Source organism: Eschrichtius robustus, chromosome 3 (genome assembly GCF_028021215.1).
Source record: "Eschrichtius robustus isolate mEscRob2 chromosome 3, mEscRob2.pri, whole genome shotgun sequence".
NCBI classification, from domain to species: Eukaryota; Metazoa; Chordata; class Mammalia; order Artiodactyla; family Eschrichtiidae; genus Eschrichtius; species Eschrichtius robustus.
In genome coordinates this window covers 108,731,412-108,751,966 of record NC_090826.1, presented here as the reverse complement: position 1 = coordinate 108,751,966, position 20,555 = coordinate 108,731,412, and the positions used below count along the sequence as shown (strand labels likewise).

At 46.1% G+C, this 20,555-nt stretch overlaps 1 protein-coding gene across 1 annotated transcript; it reads right to left on the bottom strand.

Moving 5' to 3' along the window:
* Positions 1–85: 85 nt before the first annotated feature.
* On the bottom strand, positions 86–6,388 carry CA14 (carbonic anhydrase 14). Its single transcript, XM_068538176.1, has 11 exons — positions 6,334–6,388; positions 4,346–4,366; positions 3,201–3,380; positions 2,547–2,689; positions 2,225–2,320; positions 1,963–2,029; positions 1,608–1,765; positions 1,378–1,498; positions 1,138–1,158; positions 928–1,012; positions 86–803 (listed from the first exon to the last, which is right to left on the bottom strand). The coding sequence occupies exons 1-11, from the start codon at positions 6,386–6,388 to the stop codon at positions 740–742; spliced, it is 1,011 nt and encodes a 336-aa protein (XP_068394277.1). The 3' UTR covers positions 86–739.
* Between the last annotated feature and the right edge of the window lie 14,167 nt (positions 6,389–20,555).

Here is a 20,555-nt window from a genome sequence, read left to right as displayed (position 1 = left end):
TAAAAGGAGGGGATAAAAAAAAAAAAAAAAGGAGGGGATAACATGTTAATTGAGGTTTCTGCCCTCTCATGTCTCTTTTCCAACCTCCCTCCTAACCTGGCAACCTCTGGTTCCCTCCAAGCATAGCTTCGATACAGGGCAGAAATCTGGGCTGGGTGTCTAACATGTCAGAAGCTCTGGGTTAAGCATTTTCCAGAAGTGGATCTCCCCTTCTCCAGAATTGGGGTAAAAGGAGTTATTCACCCATTCTTCCTTTTCCCTACCTTTTGCCCACCTCTGCCATCTGAGGCATTAAGGAACTCTCCCGTTCTCAAGAGCCCCCAAAGTAAGGCCGGAGGCGGGGTCGGCAAATTTAATTTCCTAATATATTGAGGGAAAAAAATACAACAGCAGCAACCCTTTTTCCTAAGGGGAGATCTTGTACTGTATCTAGGGACAGGGATATAAGGATGAGGGGGTGGGGGACTTTGGGGCACATCCCCAGCTTCCCCTACAACTAAACACAGTTTACCCTCTGCATTGTCAACATAGGGCTGTCCTGATCTACATGTTTTGAGAGGCTGAAGGTTCTGTTGTTTTTCCTTGAATGAGAGCCTGTCCATACCTCTGTGTAGGGGCTGTCTGGAGGAAGGAGGGATGTCAGCCGACTCCTACAGTATTTTCTGTCCAGTCCCTGCACCCCACTTTAGAAGCTCCCTGATAGGCGAGGGGAAGGCATCTGTGGTGACCGGGAAGGAGTCTATGCCTCGGTGGCTCGTGCTGAGGTGAAGACCACACTTTTCCGGTTTCCTAGTCTCTTCTTCCTGGAAGAGGGAGAATGGTTAGTGGAAATGACTAATGTCCTAGGCGAAACGGGTTAGAGGTGGAGTAGGCGAATGCTTTTCAACGCCAAAGAAGGGACTGGAGGAATGGAGAATAGGACCTCACCGAATCTTTCTAGCAATGAAATAAACAGCCAGCAGAAGGCAGAGACAGCCAACCAGGATTCCCACTCCCAGACTCAGCATTTCACCTGGGAGAGATAAAGATGGAAGGTGTCAGCCTAAGACTAACATAGATATTGAGCTTTTCCCTAACTCACTGAGGAGAACCCTACCCCGCACTCCACCCCTCGATACCTGGGTAGGCCTGTCTTACCTGTGGTATACAAGGATCCCACTGTAAGGGAAGAAAACTTGGGTCAGTGAGACTAGATCCCCACCCCAGTTGGGAGTAGCACACTGTGCCAGTACTCGGGGTTGGGGCGTGGTTCCCAGTCCAAGCAAGTCCTGGAAATCCCTTCCCCTGTTAGCCTTCTTTTCCTTCCCAGGGATTCCCTAGTTCCTGCCATTGAGTCCCCCAGTTTCCCGTCTCCTTTTCCGAGCCCTGTACAGTTACCTTGGATGAACGAAGCAAAGACCGTTCGCTGATTGAGAGACTGGGGGGCTCGGTAGTTCTGTACCAGGAGCTTAGATGGCTCCTCTTCCGTGGAGAACAGTGTCTCTTGAAGCTTTTCCAGCTGAGAAGTAGAAGAGTGGGATTAAGGGACAAGTGGCACTCGCTCTCGGGAGTGGGAAAGGGTTTGAGGTTACAACTATGTTTTGCTGTCTCACCTCTCCACCACTCACCTGTCCCATTGAAATCTGGGCCCTTCGACTGAAGACTGTCCAGAGCACACTCTGGTAGCAGGGCGGTGTGGTGAGCGAGCCATTGTAACGGAAGAACTGCGCCAGCAGTGGGGGGAACAACTCTCTCAGGTTGAAGGGAGGCACTGAGGTCTTCTGATCTGGGCAAGAACAGACTAGGACTCATCTCCCTCTCACTGCGCCCTCGCTTACCTAGACAGGGCTCCTAGAAGCGAACACCCCGCCCACCTCCGGCCCCAACTCACTGCCTCGTTCCAGGCCTCTCAGGCCTTTATGAGAAATTTCCCTGAAGCCTAATTAATGTTACTTTGTCTTAAGATAGATTTTTAGGGCTCACCTTTATGCCTGATTTCATGCAAGTGACTCAGAATGTGTTCATAAGCTGGATTCTTAGTCTCACCCACCTGTATGGGGAGGAAAGGGCGAGAGAGTTCGGGATGAGTCCATGTTTGGGATAAGACATTTGTGTATAGGATAAATGGTCAGAATGGGTTGCTGACTTGTCTTGAGAGGGCGACCAGCAACAGACATGGGCAAAATAGGACTGAGGGATGCAGAGGAAGTGGAGAGAGACCAAGGAGGGATTGCGGGCCACTGACCTCAATGAGGAAGCCCAAGACAGCCAGGCCCTGAGGCCTCTGAGCAGCCTCACTTAAGCTTTCGTAGGAATCAGAATCATAATGTACGATGTGGAGCTGAGGGAGGGGAGAGGGAATTGAATCATTTAATGTTTCTCCACTACCCCCTCCCAAAAGCTTTTATCCTAGCCACCACCACCACCTCTAGCATGTCCTAAATCTGTCCCACAAAGTTTGCCCTTTCCCCCCAAGTATGACTTTTCCCAGTTTCCAGATCCTTCCTTTCCCCCGGCACCGACAGTGCCTACCACTGTGTCCTAATCCAGGCTTTGCTCCCTGGTACCTCTGCAGCTGTGGCTTCGCCATTGATCTGGTGCTCTGACCCCCCCGGGGATCCTTTCTGACCCCAGTGCAGGTGGAGCTGGGCAGCTACGTATTTTCGGGGAAGTCCTTCCAGATACAGGGTAGGGGGCAGAGAGAGTTGCACTGTGAGGGAAAGAGAGCGAGTTAGGGTTGGTGGACGAATGTGGATACGTTCCCACCCCTGGGTTGCCACCACTTTTGGGAGATTTGGCCAGCCTTTTCTGTCTCCCTGCACAGCACCCACTTCTTCGCATAGGCCACTGCTTTTCTGTTTTCTTTTTAGCCGCGCCCTGCGTGCGGCGTTTGGGATCTCAGTTCCCCGACCAGGGACCAAACCCGTGCCCCCTGCAGTGGGAGCTTGGAGTTTTAACCACTGGACCACTGGCTGGAAGTCCTAGCCACTGCTTTTCTAGTAAAGATCAAGTCAATGCTATGATGCTAACCCGCCCATAGAGCTTGATCATACACATTCAGTTCCCGCCTTTGGCTACAGGAGCCTGATCCCCATTCTCATGTCTCCAAATTTATAGATGAAACCTTCTGAGAATTTAGAAGTTAGGAGAATGCTTCTTCACCTCTGACTCCTAAGATTGGAACTGGAGCTTATATCTCCTTGGAGGCCTGGTCTATTTACCTGTGTGGCCATTATTGTGCAGGTCCAAAGGCTCGGTGCCAGGCTGTTCATATCCATGGGGCTGCAGAGGTAGCAACTCAGGGTCAAAAGTCACACTGTCTGTCTGAATGTTGATGGGGGACTGGGCGTTGCTTCCACACTCAGGGTAAGAGGCTGGCCAGTGGTCTTGACCATGTGGACCTGGTGGGGGTTACCACAGACATCTGTCCTGTCCTCCAGCCCCTAACCACCCTTCAGCAACCCTCCACCAAGCTATACACCCGTGTGGAGGCAGAAATGCACTTCTCTCCACCCCAGATGAAGCTCCCAGTTGTGCGGGGCTGGGTGAGCAAGGCGTCCCTGCTGGACTTGCTGCTGCAGTCCCTTCACCTACGCAGAGGCAGTGATGATTCCCCAGCTCTCCTGATGAACGGGGAGAGTTGCTTTTACTTACTTGTCCTCTTGTTGGAAGGCAAGAAAGCTAAATGAGAGGAAGAGGGGGTGGATAGAAAGCCCGCATACCCGGGAAGGTGGGATTTGAGTAGGAGCAGGAAAACTGGGGAAATGAAATGATCCTAGAGAGGTAGGGTCTCCTTGGGACCCCCCCTATCAGGTGGCCTTAAGACTCAGATCTGCTGACTTTCCATCATTCATTTCTTGCTTTCGCACTGGACCTTGCATTGACTCTGGAATTCGGTTAAGTTATTAATCAGAAACGCAAATGAATCGGGTTCCACTTCTGCCAGGGTCACAAACTGTCCTGCTGGCCTCTTCCTCACCCCTGACCTCAAGCTCTGTCCCAATTCCAGATTCAGGTGGGGGTAGGATCCATCAGGATAGAGAGAGAGCCAGGAGGAGAATTGGCAGCTAAGCTTATGGCGCCTTTCCCCACCCAGTTCCCTTTCCACTCCAGCTCCCTCACTCCCACACAGATTGACTGAGGACATAACTGGCTTTTCTGCTGAATCAGGGTGTGTGGGATTTGCTTGTTAGAACAGGGTCTAGGAATCATATATGTGAAAGCTGGGGCATGGGGAGTCAGGGAAGGGAGGAGCTAGTGTGAGGAGCTGGAGGAAACCTCCCCACCCACGTGGCTAAGTCTTCCCGCCAGGTGAAGAGGTCCTAGTGGGGAAGGGGTGTCGGTAGGCCTTGGGTTCTGCTCTCACCGTCGTATGTCCAGTGTTGACCTGCAAGGCAGAGTAATTTGAGTTACAGCCAGCGCAGCCTGGGGCAGGGCCCTCCTCCACACCGCCCCCCTTTCTCCTCCCTCTGCTCTAGCACTTCCCAAAGGAAGCCCTGAAACTGGACACCTCAGTGGAAAGGTCGGGGGGGGGGGGCGGCTATTTAAAATCACCAGCCAGGCTGTGCTTGTGCTCGCTGAGTAAAGGGGGAGGAGAAATGAAAAGAGATAAATCCAGGAGACTAAAATTAACCTGGATCCAAATGTGCAAAATACCCAACCCTCACTTTTCTACAGCCTCTGCCAAACCAATCTAACCCTTAGAAGATGGGGCTGAGGTGACGGTGTAGGGTTTGGAGGAAAGGGACTGGAACAAAGAGAGGGGCAAGAAGTTCAGCGTGGGCGGGCAGTGCTGCTGAGGGAAGAGGGCGATTATTCCTTTGCTTGGAAGCATTGCATGGAAGAAGGCACTGAGCTGTAAATGAACATTTAAGTTCCTCCTCTGGTCCCAGGAACTCTAAAGGAAACTTTTCCCATCACCAGGAAGCTCTGCTCCCTAGATTCCCAGATGGCTGGGGAAGGTGGGAATCGGGCAGGGTCCGCTCCACGTTGTGGGTAGTGGGTGGGCACAGGCTGCCAGGCTGGCAGGGACAGGATCAAAGTGAAGCATTGTGTGTGGAAAAGAGCACTGCCAGCTGGGTCACATGCCAGGCTCTCGTGCAGTCCTGTCTCCAGCTAAAAGTTCAGGGGTCTGCTGGTCCAGCTCTCACCCAGGGCCAAACTGCTTCAAGGGGAAAGGGAGGCCTTCCTGCAGGTTGTCTCTGCGTTATTCAAATTGCTAGAAACTTCAGAGAAAAATTCTAACTTCCTCCCTGTCTCTCTCTCTCTCTTATTCCCTTAAATAAATCCCTCAGACTTCTAAGATATCCTTGATCTCATCGTTGGGCTCTTCTGCTGGCCCATCCCTTATTTCAGACAATTCTGAAAAGCAGCGCAAGGGAGGGCTGGAGGCAGCCTCTCACTCACCAGCTCAGTGGGACACTTCAACAACTCGAATTCCCTGGTTCTGGGCAGGCTGAGAGCCTTGCCCTTCCCCTCCCACCAAATCCTCAACACAGTAGTTTCACATCTCTTCCTCCTCTTTCCCAATTTGTTCCTTTCTCCTCAGGTGCAATTTACAACTCTCCTCGGCTGGGTGCCCCCCCCCCCATTATCTTCTTTGTGTTCCCCTTCTGCCCTCTGGATACCCCCCTCATCCTGTTCTTCCAACAAATTTTAATTACACACCTGCTATGTGCTAGGCACAGGGATCACAAAAATGAGGGGTAGGGGTTCTGGGGACATTCCTGGAGCACCTCGGCCTGTTCCCCCCAAGAGTCCTTCCTCCTCTCCTGGGAGTTCCTGAAAGTCCTGTGTAAATTGTAAAGGGCCCAACAGTGTCGACTGTTATTGCTACAGCTTTCAGGAAAAACCAGGAAATTAGTCGCCCCATAGAACGGAGAGGGGACTTTGGCCACGAGGTTCATAGTCAGGGATCAGGGTGTGAGTTTGGCAGGAGGTGTAGGAGTATTCCCTCACCCCATCAGTCCTCTATCCTTGCACTCCAGGCCTCTTTGGCTCCCTAATTGGATGAGTTTGTAAATAAAGAAGAACAGGAGGGTTGCCTGGGACCAGGGCAGTGGGGGAAAGAGCTCCGGAGAGAATTTGTAGCCTGCAAAGTGACTCCCGCAGTGTATGTACACATCCTGACCCAGGCTAGTTTGCCCCCATCCCCACGAACAGCAAGGCTGGAATGGCAAAGGGAAAAGAAGGAAAGTGGTCTCCTCCCCAGTCCTGTCCTTTTCCCTGCATCCCTGAGCCTATTATTCTAGCCCTAGGCTTCCTCTTACACTCCTCCTCCTCCATTAAGCATGCATGGCAACATGTGTACATCAGCACACACAGACACACACACAGACATCCAGATGTACCTACCCCCGTTGGCAGCCAGGGTCCAAATCACTTCTAGCAGGAGGGTGAAGAACAACATGGTATCCCTGGAAGGAACACAAGGTACTGGGAGTTTGGGGACTAGAGGACTAGGGCAGGGGGCGGGGGGAAGAGAGGAGGGGAGAGAGAGAGGCAGAGGGGTGGCGGAGAGAGAAGAGAAGTTTCCTGGAGTTGCGTGTATTTAACTTTTTCTCTTGCTTTCTTTGTGTCTCTGCGGGCTTCCAGGGGATTTGGTTTTCAGTGGGGTACCATGAGTTTCTGGGTCCCCAGGATAAATCTCTCTCTGCCTCTCTTTCTGCCCTCTCTTTTTTATATCTCCCTCTGCAGTCTTCACTCCACTTGCTGGCCAGCTACTTCACAATTGCCTCCCGCTTTTAAGGTGGCTCTGGACGGGTGTACGTGGGGAGTGGGGACTGTCTGGGTTGCTGGCGAACAGCTCCTTAAATAGCCGATTAAGCATGCAGGATGGCCTTGCTCAGAGCGAAGCGTGGCGGGTTTCACAGGAGCCCTGGCCCTGGCTCAGGAGCCCAGCTGGGGTGAGCTCTTCCTTCCTCTGCTATTCACACAGACACTGTTGAGAAGGGTGTCCCCTGGAATGGGCTGGGGCAGGAACGGAGGGTTTGGGGGTCCGATCCTTTGGGGTCCCATCCAGCTCCCTCAGGGGTTCTTCTTCTCCATCTGGCTTCTCCTCTGAGGAGCACCTCCCTGGATGGTGTAGGGCAGATGGTGGGAGGACCCGTTCCCCATGCCCTGCAGAATGTGAGCAGCCCTGGAATAGGAAGAGCGCAGAGTTAGGAGAGAGGTAAACCAGAAGGAGCTGGGAGACTCAGGGTGCGGGTGGAGGGGAGGAAGTCAAGGACCAGAACCTGGGTTGTGGAAAATAAGGAAGAGAAGTGAGGCAAAGAGAATTTGTTTGGAGCAATCTCTTTCTCCTGCGCCTGTCGCCACCCGCTTCCCACGGTGAGGTTGGGTCCACGTGCCTGTGTGGCCTGGGAGGGGGGGTGGTTTTGTTTGCTGAATAAAGCCCATTTGTGTGCCCAGTGGGGGGAGGGGCTGCAGCAACACCATAGAGAGACAGCGGCTCCAACTGTCAGGCCCAGCCATCTCCCTCCCCAGGGAGCCCAGATCTAGGGCGGCTTTTGTCACCAAAGAGGACACTGACCCCTGGCACGGTGGCCAGGGCAGGAGGAGAGACGGGGTGACCTTAGAAACAATCACTACCACCATCAGAAAAAAGGCGGACTCCAGGGAAAGAGAGGGGAGGGAGCAGAGAGAGACCATGTGATCCCGCTGGAGTGGAAGAGGGGCCCAGGGTCTTCCCTCCTGCCCAACAAAGGGCTGAGGCAGGACTTTTGGGGCTGAGCGAAACCTGCCACCAGAGAGCTGGGCAAGTGGAGCATAGAGGCTGCCGAGTCTCAGGAATGTGGGCTGGTGCTTGTTCCCCCACGGGACTGGAAATCCCGATTGGAATGTACATCCTAAATCCCTCATTACAGAATGTGAAACCCAAAGATAACTTCAGGCCAGACTTTGAAACCTCTTTTTCCTCCATACCCTTCACCGGAGTCACAGCCAGAAGGATGCACCCGTTTGAGCTCCCTCTGCCCTCCTTGCTTCTGCCAAGTAGCAATAAATAGCCAAAACAAAGGGAGCGGGAGCTAAATAAGGGTGCAGGATAAAAGCCAAGTGAACAGAGTAATGCATATGCTAGATCATCAGCCCCTGCAGAGGCAGGAGCCTACCATGCTTTTCTGTCCACTGTGATTGATCTGCAAAGCAAAGCCATTTTGCAGATGTCATTTCCTTTTTAATTCTTTCATCACCCTCCGAATTACTTTTCCCTTACAGATAAGTTTTATGTTTTGAAGTTCCCCCAAAGCCCCACTCATCCCATCTAAGAAGAAGAAAAGGCTTAAAGTGTAAATTAGACTTCCTGGGAATCTGGACAGTTAACACAGAGGAACAGAAAAAAGAAAGAAAGCAGAGACATCTTTTGCAAGGTAGGAAAGAAGAGTCCCGTACAGAATGACCTCTGCCAGGACAGAGTTCCCCTGGAGTGTCTGGGGCTCTGATGCAGCCTCCCAAGGTAGGTAATGTGTCTTACCAGGCGCCACCTCCTGGTTGTCTATGAAGTTTTTAATTTTTAAAGTTTCAGTTCAAAATGTTTTGCGTGTGATTCCTCCTGGGAAGTGTTTCACTGCTGGTGGGCTTTGGGATTTTGCCTACACAACTGAATAATGTTTCACAAAGATGTCTTAGCCCCAAATCAGCACCTTCCCACTTCTGAGTGAGCAGCCCCTCCAGGCCCTCATGCTTCCCAAAGGGACAAAGGCCCTGGTATCTAGGAGAGGGGGAAGGGAGGCAAACTCCAGGGACTTGCCTTTATTTATTTATTTTTTAACATTTTTATTGAAGTTGCCTTTATTTTTACCTTTGGCTTTACTGTGGATATTTCTGTTGTCACCAGGCTGATTTGCAGTAGTGTCAGGAGGATCCCTACATGTTTAAAAAAAAAAAAAAAGCCCCCCCCCCCCCCCCCCAGTTGCTACTCAAACTCTGACGCCTTTGTTTTAATTCCTACTTCTCCCTCTCTAGCCCTTTGCTCACTCTGGGGTTGGCTAAAACCCTACTAAAACCAAGGCATTCTGCTGCCTTCTGGCGCCATCTCCTGTCCTTCCAAATGCAGTGAAATGTGAACCAGTCAGAGAGTCAAAGGTATCCAAGTGTGGTGACTTTTGGGTTTGTTTTTTCTTGCCTTGTTTTATTTATTTATTTATTTGGCTGTGCCGGGTCTTAGTCGCGGCACGTGGGATCTTTGTTGTGGAATGCATGTGGGATCCAGTTCCCCGACCAGAGATCGAACCCGGCCCCCCTGCATTGGGAGCGTGGAGTTTTAAGCACTGGACCACCAGGGAAGTCCCAAGGGTTTGTTTTTTCTTAAGAGGTCCTTTTTTTTCTTTTTAATAAATTTATTTATTTATTTACTTGTGGCTGCGTTGGGTCTTCCTCTAGCTGCGGCGAGCGTGGGCTACTCTTCGTCGCGGTGCGTGGGCTTCTCATTGCGGTGGCTTCTCTTGTTGCGGAGCACAGGCTCTAGGCGCGTGGGCTTCAGTAGTTGTGGCACGCAGGCTCAGTTGTTGTGTCTTGAGGGCTTCAGTAATTGTGGCTCACGGGCTCTAGAGCGCAGGCTCAGTAATTGTGGTGCACAGGCTTAGTTGCCCCGAGGCATGTGGGATCTTCCCGGACCAGGGCTCGAACCCGTGTCCCCTGCATTGGCAGGCTGATTCTTAACCACTGCGTCACCAGGGAAGTCCCTTAAAGGGTCCTTTTTTAAAAGGATATTTAAACTTACTAAATATGGTAAATAGTCTAAAACACCTTACAGTAACCCACTAAGTGCTCTGAGTTTGTGTGGTGGGGAATATGAGAGTTCAGTGAGGGAGGGAGGCAGATCAAAAGGAAAGAGGAATGGTCAACACAGGAATTTGCTCAAACAGTACAGGTGGTGACTAATTGCCTAGAAGAGAGAATCGATGAGGAGACAGAATTAGATGGACTCAGTTTCCTAAAAGGGCAAGCAACTTTGCGCCATGAGTAACATAGACCCAGAGATAGTCTATTTTGATAATCACATTTATTATCACATGCTTGTCTTCTAACACACTGGTACTGAAGTCCCTTAAGCAAACACAAAAGCTTTCAAGAATTAAAGTCAAAGTAATTTGGGGGAGGGTCTGGTCAGAACTCTGGATCATTTTCTCGGTTTTCCAGTTCACATCGCATGACAGATGCAGTATGAGAATCTTGTAGACAGAAGACAGGTCAAAGTTTGTGGTCTGAAATGTTGCAACTTTAATTAAAAAGGAGTAACTTTGTGTCATGCGTTGATTCCATGCTCAGAACACTGCCTGGTACATAAATATTTGCTGATTGAATGAATGAGTCTAGTCACTGGAATATTTATTTACTTTCTTTCTGCCTTTTCCCAGAATTTTAGGCCAGGAGGGTCCTCAGGCATCATTTCAACTCCCTTGTTATACCCTATAAAGACTGAGTTTTGAGGGATTTATGGATTCTCCCATGGCTAGTCATAGAGCTGCTAAGCTAAACCAGAAAAAGGACATAGGCGCCATTGAACTTTTTTTGGTTTTCAAACGTCATTGTACATCAGAATCACCTGGAAAGCTTGTTAAAATACGGATGTCTGGGCCTCTGCCCCAAGGTTTCTGATTCTGTAGGTTTGGGGTATGTCCAGAGATTTGCATTTTTTGATAGGTAAAAAGTAGATTTATTAATAACGCTTTGTAAAGAGGTTGGAGAAAAGTGGGGCACAAGAGGATGGTCATGTCCCAGGTCTTGGGCAAGTTCCTGGGACAGGCTGCCAAGTGAGGGTCCTTGGCTTCACTCAGGAAAGAATTCAAGAGAGAGCCATAGTAAAGTGAAAGCAGAGAGACACATTCCATAGGCAGAATGTGGTCCTTCTCAGTAGGTGAGAACGGCCCAGAGATTTGCGTTTCTAATAGGTCCCCAGGTGACCTGTTAGATGGTACTGGTCTGAGGGCCCACGCTTGAGAATCAGTGCTCTACACCTATTGGAGGAGAAGAGGTGGTAAGGAGTTTGCCTTTTTTTTTTTTTTTTTTTTGCCGCACCGCGTGGCTTGATCTTAGTTCCCCAGCCAGGGATTGAACCTGGGCCACGGCAGTGAAAGTACCAAGACCTAACCACTGGACTGCCAGGGAATTCCCAGGAGTTTGCCATTCTTTGTAGAGATTCCAGCCATCTGGAATTGTTCTTTGCAGTCCCTTTTGCAAAGGTTAGCAACGATACTTTCACTAGTTTACAAACATATATTGAGTACTTCTAGGTGCTAGGCAACATGGCAGGCCCTAGAAATAAAAAATTAATGACATAATCCCAGCCCTCAAGAACTTCACAGTCTCTTTAGGGGATGCAGATACCTTACCCAATTACAAGAATACAACAGTGAGAAGTTCTAAATAGTGGTAGAACGAAGTGTTATGTGAACCAAGGGGGGTGGGCAATTAGCAGTGAGATTTTCTTTAGCTGATGTCAACAATCTTTCCACAGGATGGGTGCATAACCAGGGCCTATAGTTATATATGAGAACATAAAAAGTGCCACTCCACAGCAGGCAGACCCATGCTTCACTGTCTCTGAGATGACACCAAAGGATATGTTATGTCAAAGCAGGATTCTCCTTAATATATTTAATAAACTGCTTCCTCTGCAAGGAAGGATATCATGGCGCCCTGGAATTATAATAATTTGTTCCATCTGCTCTGGTGGCCTCCTCATTCTGCCTGACTTCTCCCTTTTCTTTTTATTCTCTACCATTCATCTAACTCAAATGAAGGTTGTGTTCCAACCCAAGCAAAAGACAGTAACACTTATGCCTCTTCCCTTTAATAGTGAGAAGATTCTAGTTAAAGATATCTTTTTCTTTGTTTTTTAAAGAATTGTTATGTCTGAATTGCTATAGGAATAGAAATCAGATGATAATATAGCAAAATCTTGTGACGATGGTAGCTTATTACTGGTTTAATCATCCCCCAAATAAGAAGTCTGTTCTCAGATCAGATTGTGACAAATGATTTGGGTTTTCTTTGAAACCTTAAAGGAAAAGAGCTTGCTGTGCTTTCATCGACATTTTATTTGCTTCAAAATATCTATACTTTTTTTAAAAAAGAGCATGAGTCTTGAAGGGTAAAATGACTTGGCTGGGGTCATGTAGAAATATTACTAGGACAAAGCAGCAGGCTCTGACAGACCCACCACTCAAAATGTAAGATACTTTAAAAACAAAACCAAAAACCTTTAAAGGAAACAGACATTTTTGACTCCGGCTGCTTCTGCCTCAGTTAATTCCCTGTAGCTGGTGGGGAGTCATTGCCTTGAGGATGAAATACAAATACAAAACCAACAAACCTTATTTATTTATTTTTTTTAAAGGTTCAAGTCATTTCTAAGGCAATACCTGCAAAAGTGAAATGCAATTATTTATGAGCTCATAGATCCTGCATTCTCCCCATTTTTCTACCATCAAACATGCTTATTGTTTCATGTATTACATATATTTTATTTAAATAGCACCATCACCGGCTGGTTACAAATCCATGCACATTGGCAAGAATTTCTTTTTGTTCCTCTTTTAAAAAATAAAAAGGAAATGTTGGAGTTGGCTCCAGAATGGTAGAGAATATCAGATCTTAGCAATGGCTTGTCACTTTTCCTCTTAATTATTATTTTACAATATACAAATAATACCTGATTATTTTAAGGAAAAGAGAAGATTCCAAAAAGCAAAAAAGAAAAATAACATCACTCAAAATTCTCCCAATTAGAGATAACCACTGTTACCATTCTGCTAACTTACAATCTTTTTTCTATGATGCTATATCTAAATGCATATATTTTGCGTGTATAAATATTATTCTTTTTACAAAAATAGGACCAAGCTATATACATAATGGGCCTATAACCTTTTTTTCTTGACACTGTTTTGTGAACATTCTTCTGTGTCAATAAATATATATCCCTGTCAGCAATTTAAACTGCATAGTATTGTATAGTAGAAACCCAATGTGTTTAATCCTCTGCCTTTGGACTGGTAGGTTTTTTTTGTTTTTTGTTTTTAAAAAAATTTTTACCTATGACAAACAATACTTCAATCAGAATATTCTTGTTCATATATATTTACACATTTGTCCAACTCTTTCCCAGAAGTAGAATTGAAAGAGGGTGTATACTTTTTAAAAGAACTCTTTATTATGAAAAACTTCAAACTCATTCCTTTTGTTAAAGTCAGGTTTCTGGAGGTATAATTTACATGGAGTAAAATTCACCCTTTTTAGTGTAGAGTTCTATGAGTTTTGACAAATGCATAAAGCCGTGTAACCACCATCATAATCAGGACATCACCCTGTCTCGGACATAATTCCTGATCTGTTTCTGACCCTATAAGTTTGCCTTTTCCAGAGTGTCTTATGCATTAAATTATACAGCATGTAGCCTTTTGAGTCAGGTTTCTTTCAGTCAGCATTCTTTCATGTTGTTGCGTATCAGGAGTTTGCTTCATTTTACTGCTGAGTTTTTCCGTTATACAGACGTACACAGTTGGTTTATCCATTCACTAGTTGAAGAATATGTGGGCTGTTTTTAGTTTTCAGCAACCACAAGTAAAACCACTATAAACATTCAAGTACAGGTTTTTGAGTGTACATATGTTTTTGTTGTTCTTAACTAAATACCTAGTGCTGGGTCATGCGGTAAGTGTATGTTTAACTTTGTGAAAACTGCCAAACTGTTCTTAATAGTATTTTTTATTCCCACCAGCAGTGTTTGAGAGCTCCAGTTGCTCCAGCACTTGATAGTCAGTTGAAAAAAAAGTAGCCAATCTAATAGGTGTGTAGTGATATTTCATTTTGGTTTCAATTTGGGGTGTGTACTATTTATTTATTTATTTATTTTTGGCTGCGTTGGGTCTTCGTTGCTGCGCGTGGGCTTTCTCTAGTTGCGGTGAGCGGGGGCTACTCTTCGTTGCGTTGTGCGGGCCTCTCATTGCAGTGGCTTCTCTTGCTGTGGAGCACGGGCTCTAGGCGTGCGGGCTTCAGTAGTTGTGGCATGCGGGCTCAGTAGTTGTGGCTCACGGGCTTTAGAGCGCAGGCTCAGTAGTTGTGGCGCATGGGCTTAGTTGCTCCGTGGCATGTGGGATCTTCCCGGACCAGGGCTCGAACCCGTGTCCCCTGCATTGACAGGCAGATTCTTAACCACTGCGCCACCAGGGAAGCCCTGTTTCTTCTGTTTTAGCCCTATGCTCACCCTCATCTTCAAGGGTTCTTAGTGTTTCCAAATTCAAAATCTTTGTGGGGTTCTACAGAGTAAATCGATTTGTGTCTCAATCTCCTGCAGGCAGTAAGGTTTCAACTTTCTCCTCTCTGCTAAGACAATTACCTCTAGTCTAATGGGGTCTCTGAGGGGGTCTCAATAATAGCATTCCTTCTTTGTGCAAGCATCCTGAACAAGTTGAGAAATAAAGCAAAAAGTAAATATGGAGGTCAACATATCTCCTTTATTGCTGTTGGAGGCCAGATTGGAGCATGCAGCTTGGTTTGAGAGTCAGTGGGCCAGCTAACGTACCCCAGAATCAAGCAGCCTGGATTGGGGCAGACCTCGGTGTGGAGGAGCACAGCAGAATGTGTGTTCTAATGAACAGGCTCCCTCTCCCAGGAGCACAGAGGATGGAGGGGAGTGGAATACTCCACTTAGGGTGGATGAACAAAGGACTGGGAGAGGCCCAGCTGTACTAACTGAGCTCTTTTTTTCAAGAAGGAAAACATCAGAAGTGAGGAGAAAGCATTTCTGAACTACATGGTTCATCAGCTTTACAGATTCCATAATTCTGTTGAGCTCTCTCATCAACTGTCTTCTCTTTGTTCAGTCTCTTTGTCCTTTTGGGTTTAGGTTTATTCCTTCAACATCATTTTATTAGGTTTGGGAAGGAATGGAGGTAAGTATGTACTGTATTAAATTCTCCATGTTTAACTAGAAGTTTCAAGTTATTTTTTGAAAGTTACCTTGTTATCAAGGTTACACATATCTTTTAAGGTAACTATTATCTGTGCTACTGGAGAAATGCAATGATGCAATAATTCTTAGAGTGCAAAATCTCTAAGTCATTTCTATTTGATATTGCAATATAGATGTATTTCTAGGAGACTTACTCTCCCAATTTGGTTTTACTTTGACTAATGTTAAAACTGGTTTGTACTCCCTTAGCATATAAAGAGGTGACTCAAACTGGGAAATATCAACCTAGAATTTTAACCTTTTGCAGATATTTCATAGAATTTGGTATTCATACAGCAAAAATCAAGAGTTTATTGTAATGGTATGCTTCCCTCTTTGCCACTCACTGAAAATCCCTACAGAGAAAAGGTTCTCAAATTAAAGAAAGAATGGGATTGGAAAAAACCTGGAAAATGTGTGGCAGTTCAATCATTTTATAGTATTCATGGTGCCAATCAAAACCTTTTCTCAAAAAAAATCTGATAAATATCTTCAGCTAAGTTTTAATAGAATAATTAAGTTTACTTATTAATTATCGTGGAGTGCTTACATCTCAACAGGGGTCATAAGATTGAACATCTATGTGTGGCATTTTGGGCATTAATGGGGGTAAGAATATTTTAGGGAGCAGAACATTTTGTGCACATGAATTAAACAGGATTATAATGGTCACCCTCGGAAAAAGATGTGAACTTTGATCAGAGGAACCGGGTTTGAGATTCATCTTCACAAAGCACTAATCATAGGACCTTGAGTATATCCCTAGTTTTGCTATTGTTTAGTTATCCATTGCTAACAAATCACCTCAAAACTGAGTAGTTTAAAACAACAACCGTGGGGCTTCCCTGGTGGTGCAGTGGTTGAGAATCCGCTTGCCAGTGCAGGGGACACGGGTTCGATCCCTGGTCCAGGAAGATCCCACATGCCGCGGAGCAACTAAGCCCGTGCGCCACAACTACTGAGCCTGTGCTCTAGAGCCCGCAAGCCACAACTACTGAGCCCGCATGCCGTGACTACTGAATCCCACGCGCCTAGAGCCCGTGCTCTGCAATGAGAAGCCACTGCAATGAGAAGCCCACGCACTGCAATGAAGAGTAGCCCCCGCTCGCTGCAACTGGAGAAAGCCTGCGCGCAGCAGCAAAGACCCAACACAGCCAAAAAAACCAAAAAAAGCAAAAAAACCCCACAACAACAACCGTGCTGGGAACTCCCTGGTGGTCCAGTGGTTAGGACTTGGTGCTTTCACTGCTGGGCCCAAGTTCAGTCCCTGGTCGGGGAACTAAGATCCTGCAAGCCATGCGACATGGCCGGAAAAAACCAAAACCAAAACCATGCTTTATTTACTTAAGATTCTGAAATTTGGGCAGGGCATGGTAGAATGGCTCATCTCTACTCCACATGATGTTGGCTGGGACAGCTTGACAAGGGCTGGACAATCCAAGATGGCTTCACTCACATGGCTGGGGCCTCCACTGGGGTGGCTGGGACAGCTTGGGGGATGTCTGGGCTCTCTCTCTCTTTATAGTCTCTCATCCTCTAGGGCCTGTCTCTAAATATGGCCTCTCTCTCCAGCAGCCTAGTTGAACTTCTTTATTTGAGAACTGATCCCTATGAGAGGAAAAACAGAAAATACCAGTCCTCTTAAGGGCTAGGCCCAGAACTTGCACAGTGTTATTTCCACTACATTCTATTGGTGAAAGCAAATCACAAGGCTATCCCACATTCAGTGGGAGGGGAAATACACTCCACTTCTTGATGGGATGAGTGCCATATATGCACAGGGTGGGAGAGATTGTCCATGGCCATTTTTGGAGACAATTTACCCTACCATTTAGCCGTAATAAACTTCAGGGTTTTTTCCTTTGGAAAGGTAGCTCATTTTAGATAGATATAGATATAGATATAGATATAGATATAGATATAGATATAGAGATATATAGCCCTTAACTCTAAGATCCTATACAAACATAACAACTTACTTTGCCTTGGCGGGTGTTGACCTGGAAGCTTTTCACAGAATATTAACACGATGAGCCTGTAGAATTGTTCATATTCTTTGAGTCTTGATCATCTATCCTGGTGCCAAGAGGGGCAGTAGTGACCCTGTTGGATGGTTTTCTGGGATTTCTCAGAGGTATGGGTAGGAAAAATTTCTCGTGGTTCTAAATCAGTCTGAACTCTGGAGAAAATGCACTGGCACCAGCTTAGTTTTGTCTTGAGACTGCAAATTAACTAGTTTGGAAAAGGGAAAGGTAAAAAGTTAAGAGGAAGAGAAGTTTGCAGTTATCCTTAACTCCTATTACTTATTCCTCAAGAAGGCATCAACCAAACTCTATATTTCCTAATGGAAGTATGAATTTAAACTACCATCTCAGAGATATTTGAGACATAATCAATTACTGAACATGTCTTGAGTACCCACTGTGTGCTCAGCACTGTGCTAAGGCCTGTGAGTGATGCCAGAGGAAGCCAAGTTACTGACTTGGTTTTTCTCTAGGAAATTCCAATCTGGTTGGGCAAACTTGAATTAGATAACACCTATGAGACGTTGCAAGGCAGCATAGGATAAACACTGAATACATTTAATAAGTCCTAAGGATTCAGAGGAGGTAAAAATCATTTTGGTTAAAGTAGAAGAACAGCATAAGCAAAACTAAAAAGAGTAGAATGACTATCACCAGTACAGAGCAAAAGGGCACTAGTGAGACTTGATCAGAAAAATGTGATCGAGGGGGTTGTTCAAGTTACTATTGCTGTATAACAACTCCGAATTTAGAGGTTTAAATTATCATTTTAAACCTCTAATGATCATTTTATTCTCTCTCGTGGTTTTTGTGGGACAGGAATTGGGGACGGGTTCAGCTGGGTGGTCTGGCTCCGGATTTCTTATGTGGTTGCAATCAGACAGTGGCTGGAGCTGGAAACAGTGGGGCCTGGAGAAACTGAGGGCTGGCTGGGTACCTCTCACCTCTTCATGTAGGCTGGAGGCTTCTCCATGTAGTTTCTCCCATAGGTCAGTTTGGGCTTTCTCAGAGGGTAGCTATGTGGAGAGGGGCTCTGTCACATGTTTGGTTCCCTAGGAACTCAACTGTGAGATGGAAATAGCATTCAGGATATTTACCGAGGAATGCTCTTGGGACCAATACCTGTGGAAGGGAGGAGAAGGAAGCAGGATTAAGCTGTGGGAGAAACTGAATGGCAATGCAGTCCAACAAAGGCCTCAGTCAACCCCTGGGGGTGCTCTAGAGCTGGGATGAATGAGTCTTGAGTTTAAGTCAGGGCAAAAGGGCTGGCTGGGCCTTTATACCTCAGTGTTGATCACTCACTGGATGTAGGATGCCCCCAGAAGGAGGTATAACCTTGGGCAAGGCAACTTTCTTCAGCTGAGGCAACCCCTACAAGTACTGACAGCTGAAGGTCATCTTCCGGCAGTACTCCCAGTACTATGGAATAAGTCCTCGTTCCTGAAGGAAAATCTGGGTGGTGCATCACAGTGCTGGCTATAGCCCCAAACAGATCTGTGGCTTTCAGTAGAAGGAGTTGGTGCTCTTGTACCCACCTGACACAGAGGCAGTTGGGGAAAAAATACTCCAACCTCAGTCTCCTGCAGACTTCCGATTTCCTGTCAGTGCCCCTCCCCCATGGACCAAATGCAGGAAGTCATAGGACTTGATGCAGTTCATGTGGGTTTTGGGTAGCAGAGCAGGGTGGAGAAGGGTGAAGAGTGGATCTGGAGAGGCAACAGAAGATATTCGGCAGCAGAAGATTAGTTTTTGAACATTAAAGATGTTGAGTTAATAATATCCTGATGCATGCTTCTTATTGGTGCATTAAAGGAATGTTCTGAACCGTCCTCTCATTCATTCCACTCCTCGCTCCTTTGCTCCTGAATCATTAACCGCACTCTTTATTCTACCATTTAAACCCTGCCTCATTACTTCAGCTTAAAACATGTTTTACTTCACGAGTTTGGCCTTTTTCCTGACTCTATTTCTTTTTTTTTTAATTTAAAGAAATTTTAAAAAATTAAAGTATGGTTGATTTACAATGTTGTGTTAGTTTCTGCTGTACAGCAAAGTGATTCAGTTATATATATATATATGTATATATTCTTTTATTTATTTATTTATTTATTTATTTGGTTGCGCCAGGTCTTAGTTGTGGCAGGCAGGCTCCTTAGTTGCGGCTCACAGGCTCTTTATTTGTGGCATGCGAACTCTTAGTTGCGGCATGCCTGTGAGATCTAGTTTCCTGACCAGGCATCGAACTCCGGCTCCCTGCATTGGGAGCGTGGTGTCTTAACCACTGAGCCACCAGGGAAGTCCCTATATATATATTCTTTTTCATATTCTTTTCCATTATGGTTTATTATAGGACATTGAATATAGTTCCCTGTGCTATACAATAGGACCTTGTTGTGTATTCATTCTATATATAATAGTTTGCATCTGCTAGTCCCAAACTCCCAATCCATCCCTCCCCCTTGGCAACCACAAGTCTGTTCTCTATGTCTGTGAGTTTGTTTCTGTGTCATAGATAAGTTCATTTGTGTCATATTTTAGCATCCACATATAAGTGATATCAAATGGTATTTGTCTTTTTCTTTATGACTTACTTCACTTAGTATGATAATCTCTAGGTCCAGCCATGTAGCTACAAATGACATTATTTCATTTTTTTATGGTATATATATACACACACATACATACTACATCTTCTTTATCCATTCATCAGTAATGGACATTTAGGTTGTTTCCATGTCTGACTGTATTTCATTCTTTTATCCTTCATTTAGCTCCATACACCTGTCTGCTAGCCTGGTAGTATTCTTCTTCATCCAGCCCCTTCCCGGGCACCTTTCTTTCTGTGTACTAGCCCTGTGGGGAATTTTTATTCCCCTGCATCTTATTTATCCTGGCTTCTTGATTAAGACTAGAAAGTTTCAGGGTATTGAGGTAATGGAGATAAGAGATGATATGAGGGTGGGGACAATGGGTATGGGGGGTAAGGCCCACTTTCGTGGATCCCTGTCTATGCTTACTATGGTGTACTTTGTGCAGTTACTATCCAGTGGTGAAATGAATTCATGGCCTTTCCTCACATTCATTATTTCTAGCCCACTCTCCCATTCTGTCTACTATGTTCTGTTACAAAAGCCCTACCATTTAACCCCCAAAATCATCTCTCCCTTGAAATTCTTTGGCTTCCATACATTTTTTTTCACAAATTCACCTCCTTCTTTTCTACCTGCTCCTCAATTTCTTTGACAACTATGGTAGACAACTTAACTTCTCTCTCCTCTTTCCCCTCAACCATGTTTTGCTCTCCTTTGCCTGATAAGTCTTCTTATATACATCCTCTGTGGACATCTTATTTTGTTCTCATGCCCTCAACTATCACTCATATGTGGATGACTCCCAAATCTGAATCTCCCTCCCTGAACTCTCTCTGAGATTCCATTCCAGAATTCCAGACTCTGCAATGGCTAGTGGGATCAGAACACAGGACTTCTTCCTAAGCTGGTACTAAAATGTGCTTCCAGGTTTCTTTGTACCCCTTTTTTCCTTCTCTTGTTTTTTAAACTCTTCCTTGAACTGTTCCTCAGTTCATTTTGGTTCAG

What these genes read in the sequence shown, in the direction of transcription:
- CA14 (XM_068538176.1), bottom strand. Translation starts at nt 6,388, where the DNA reads ATGTTGTTCTTCACCCTCCTGCTAGAAGTGATTTGGACCCTGGCTGCC. An exon ending in GCACAATAATGGCCACACAG is followed by an intron (nt 2,690 to 3,200) that starts GTAAATAGACCA and finishes TTTCCCTCACAG; the next exon opens with TGCAACTCTCTCTGCCCCCT. An exon ending in CTTTGCTTCGTTCATCCAAG is followed by an intron (nt 1,159 to 1,377) that starts GTAACTGTACAG and finishes CTTCCCTTACAG; the next exon opens with TGGGATCCTTGTATACCACA.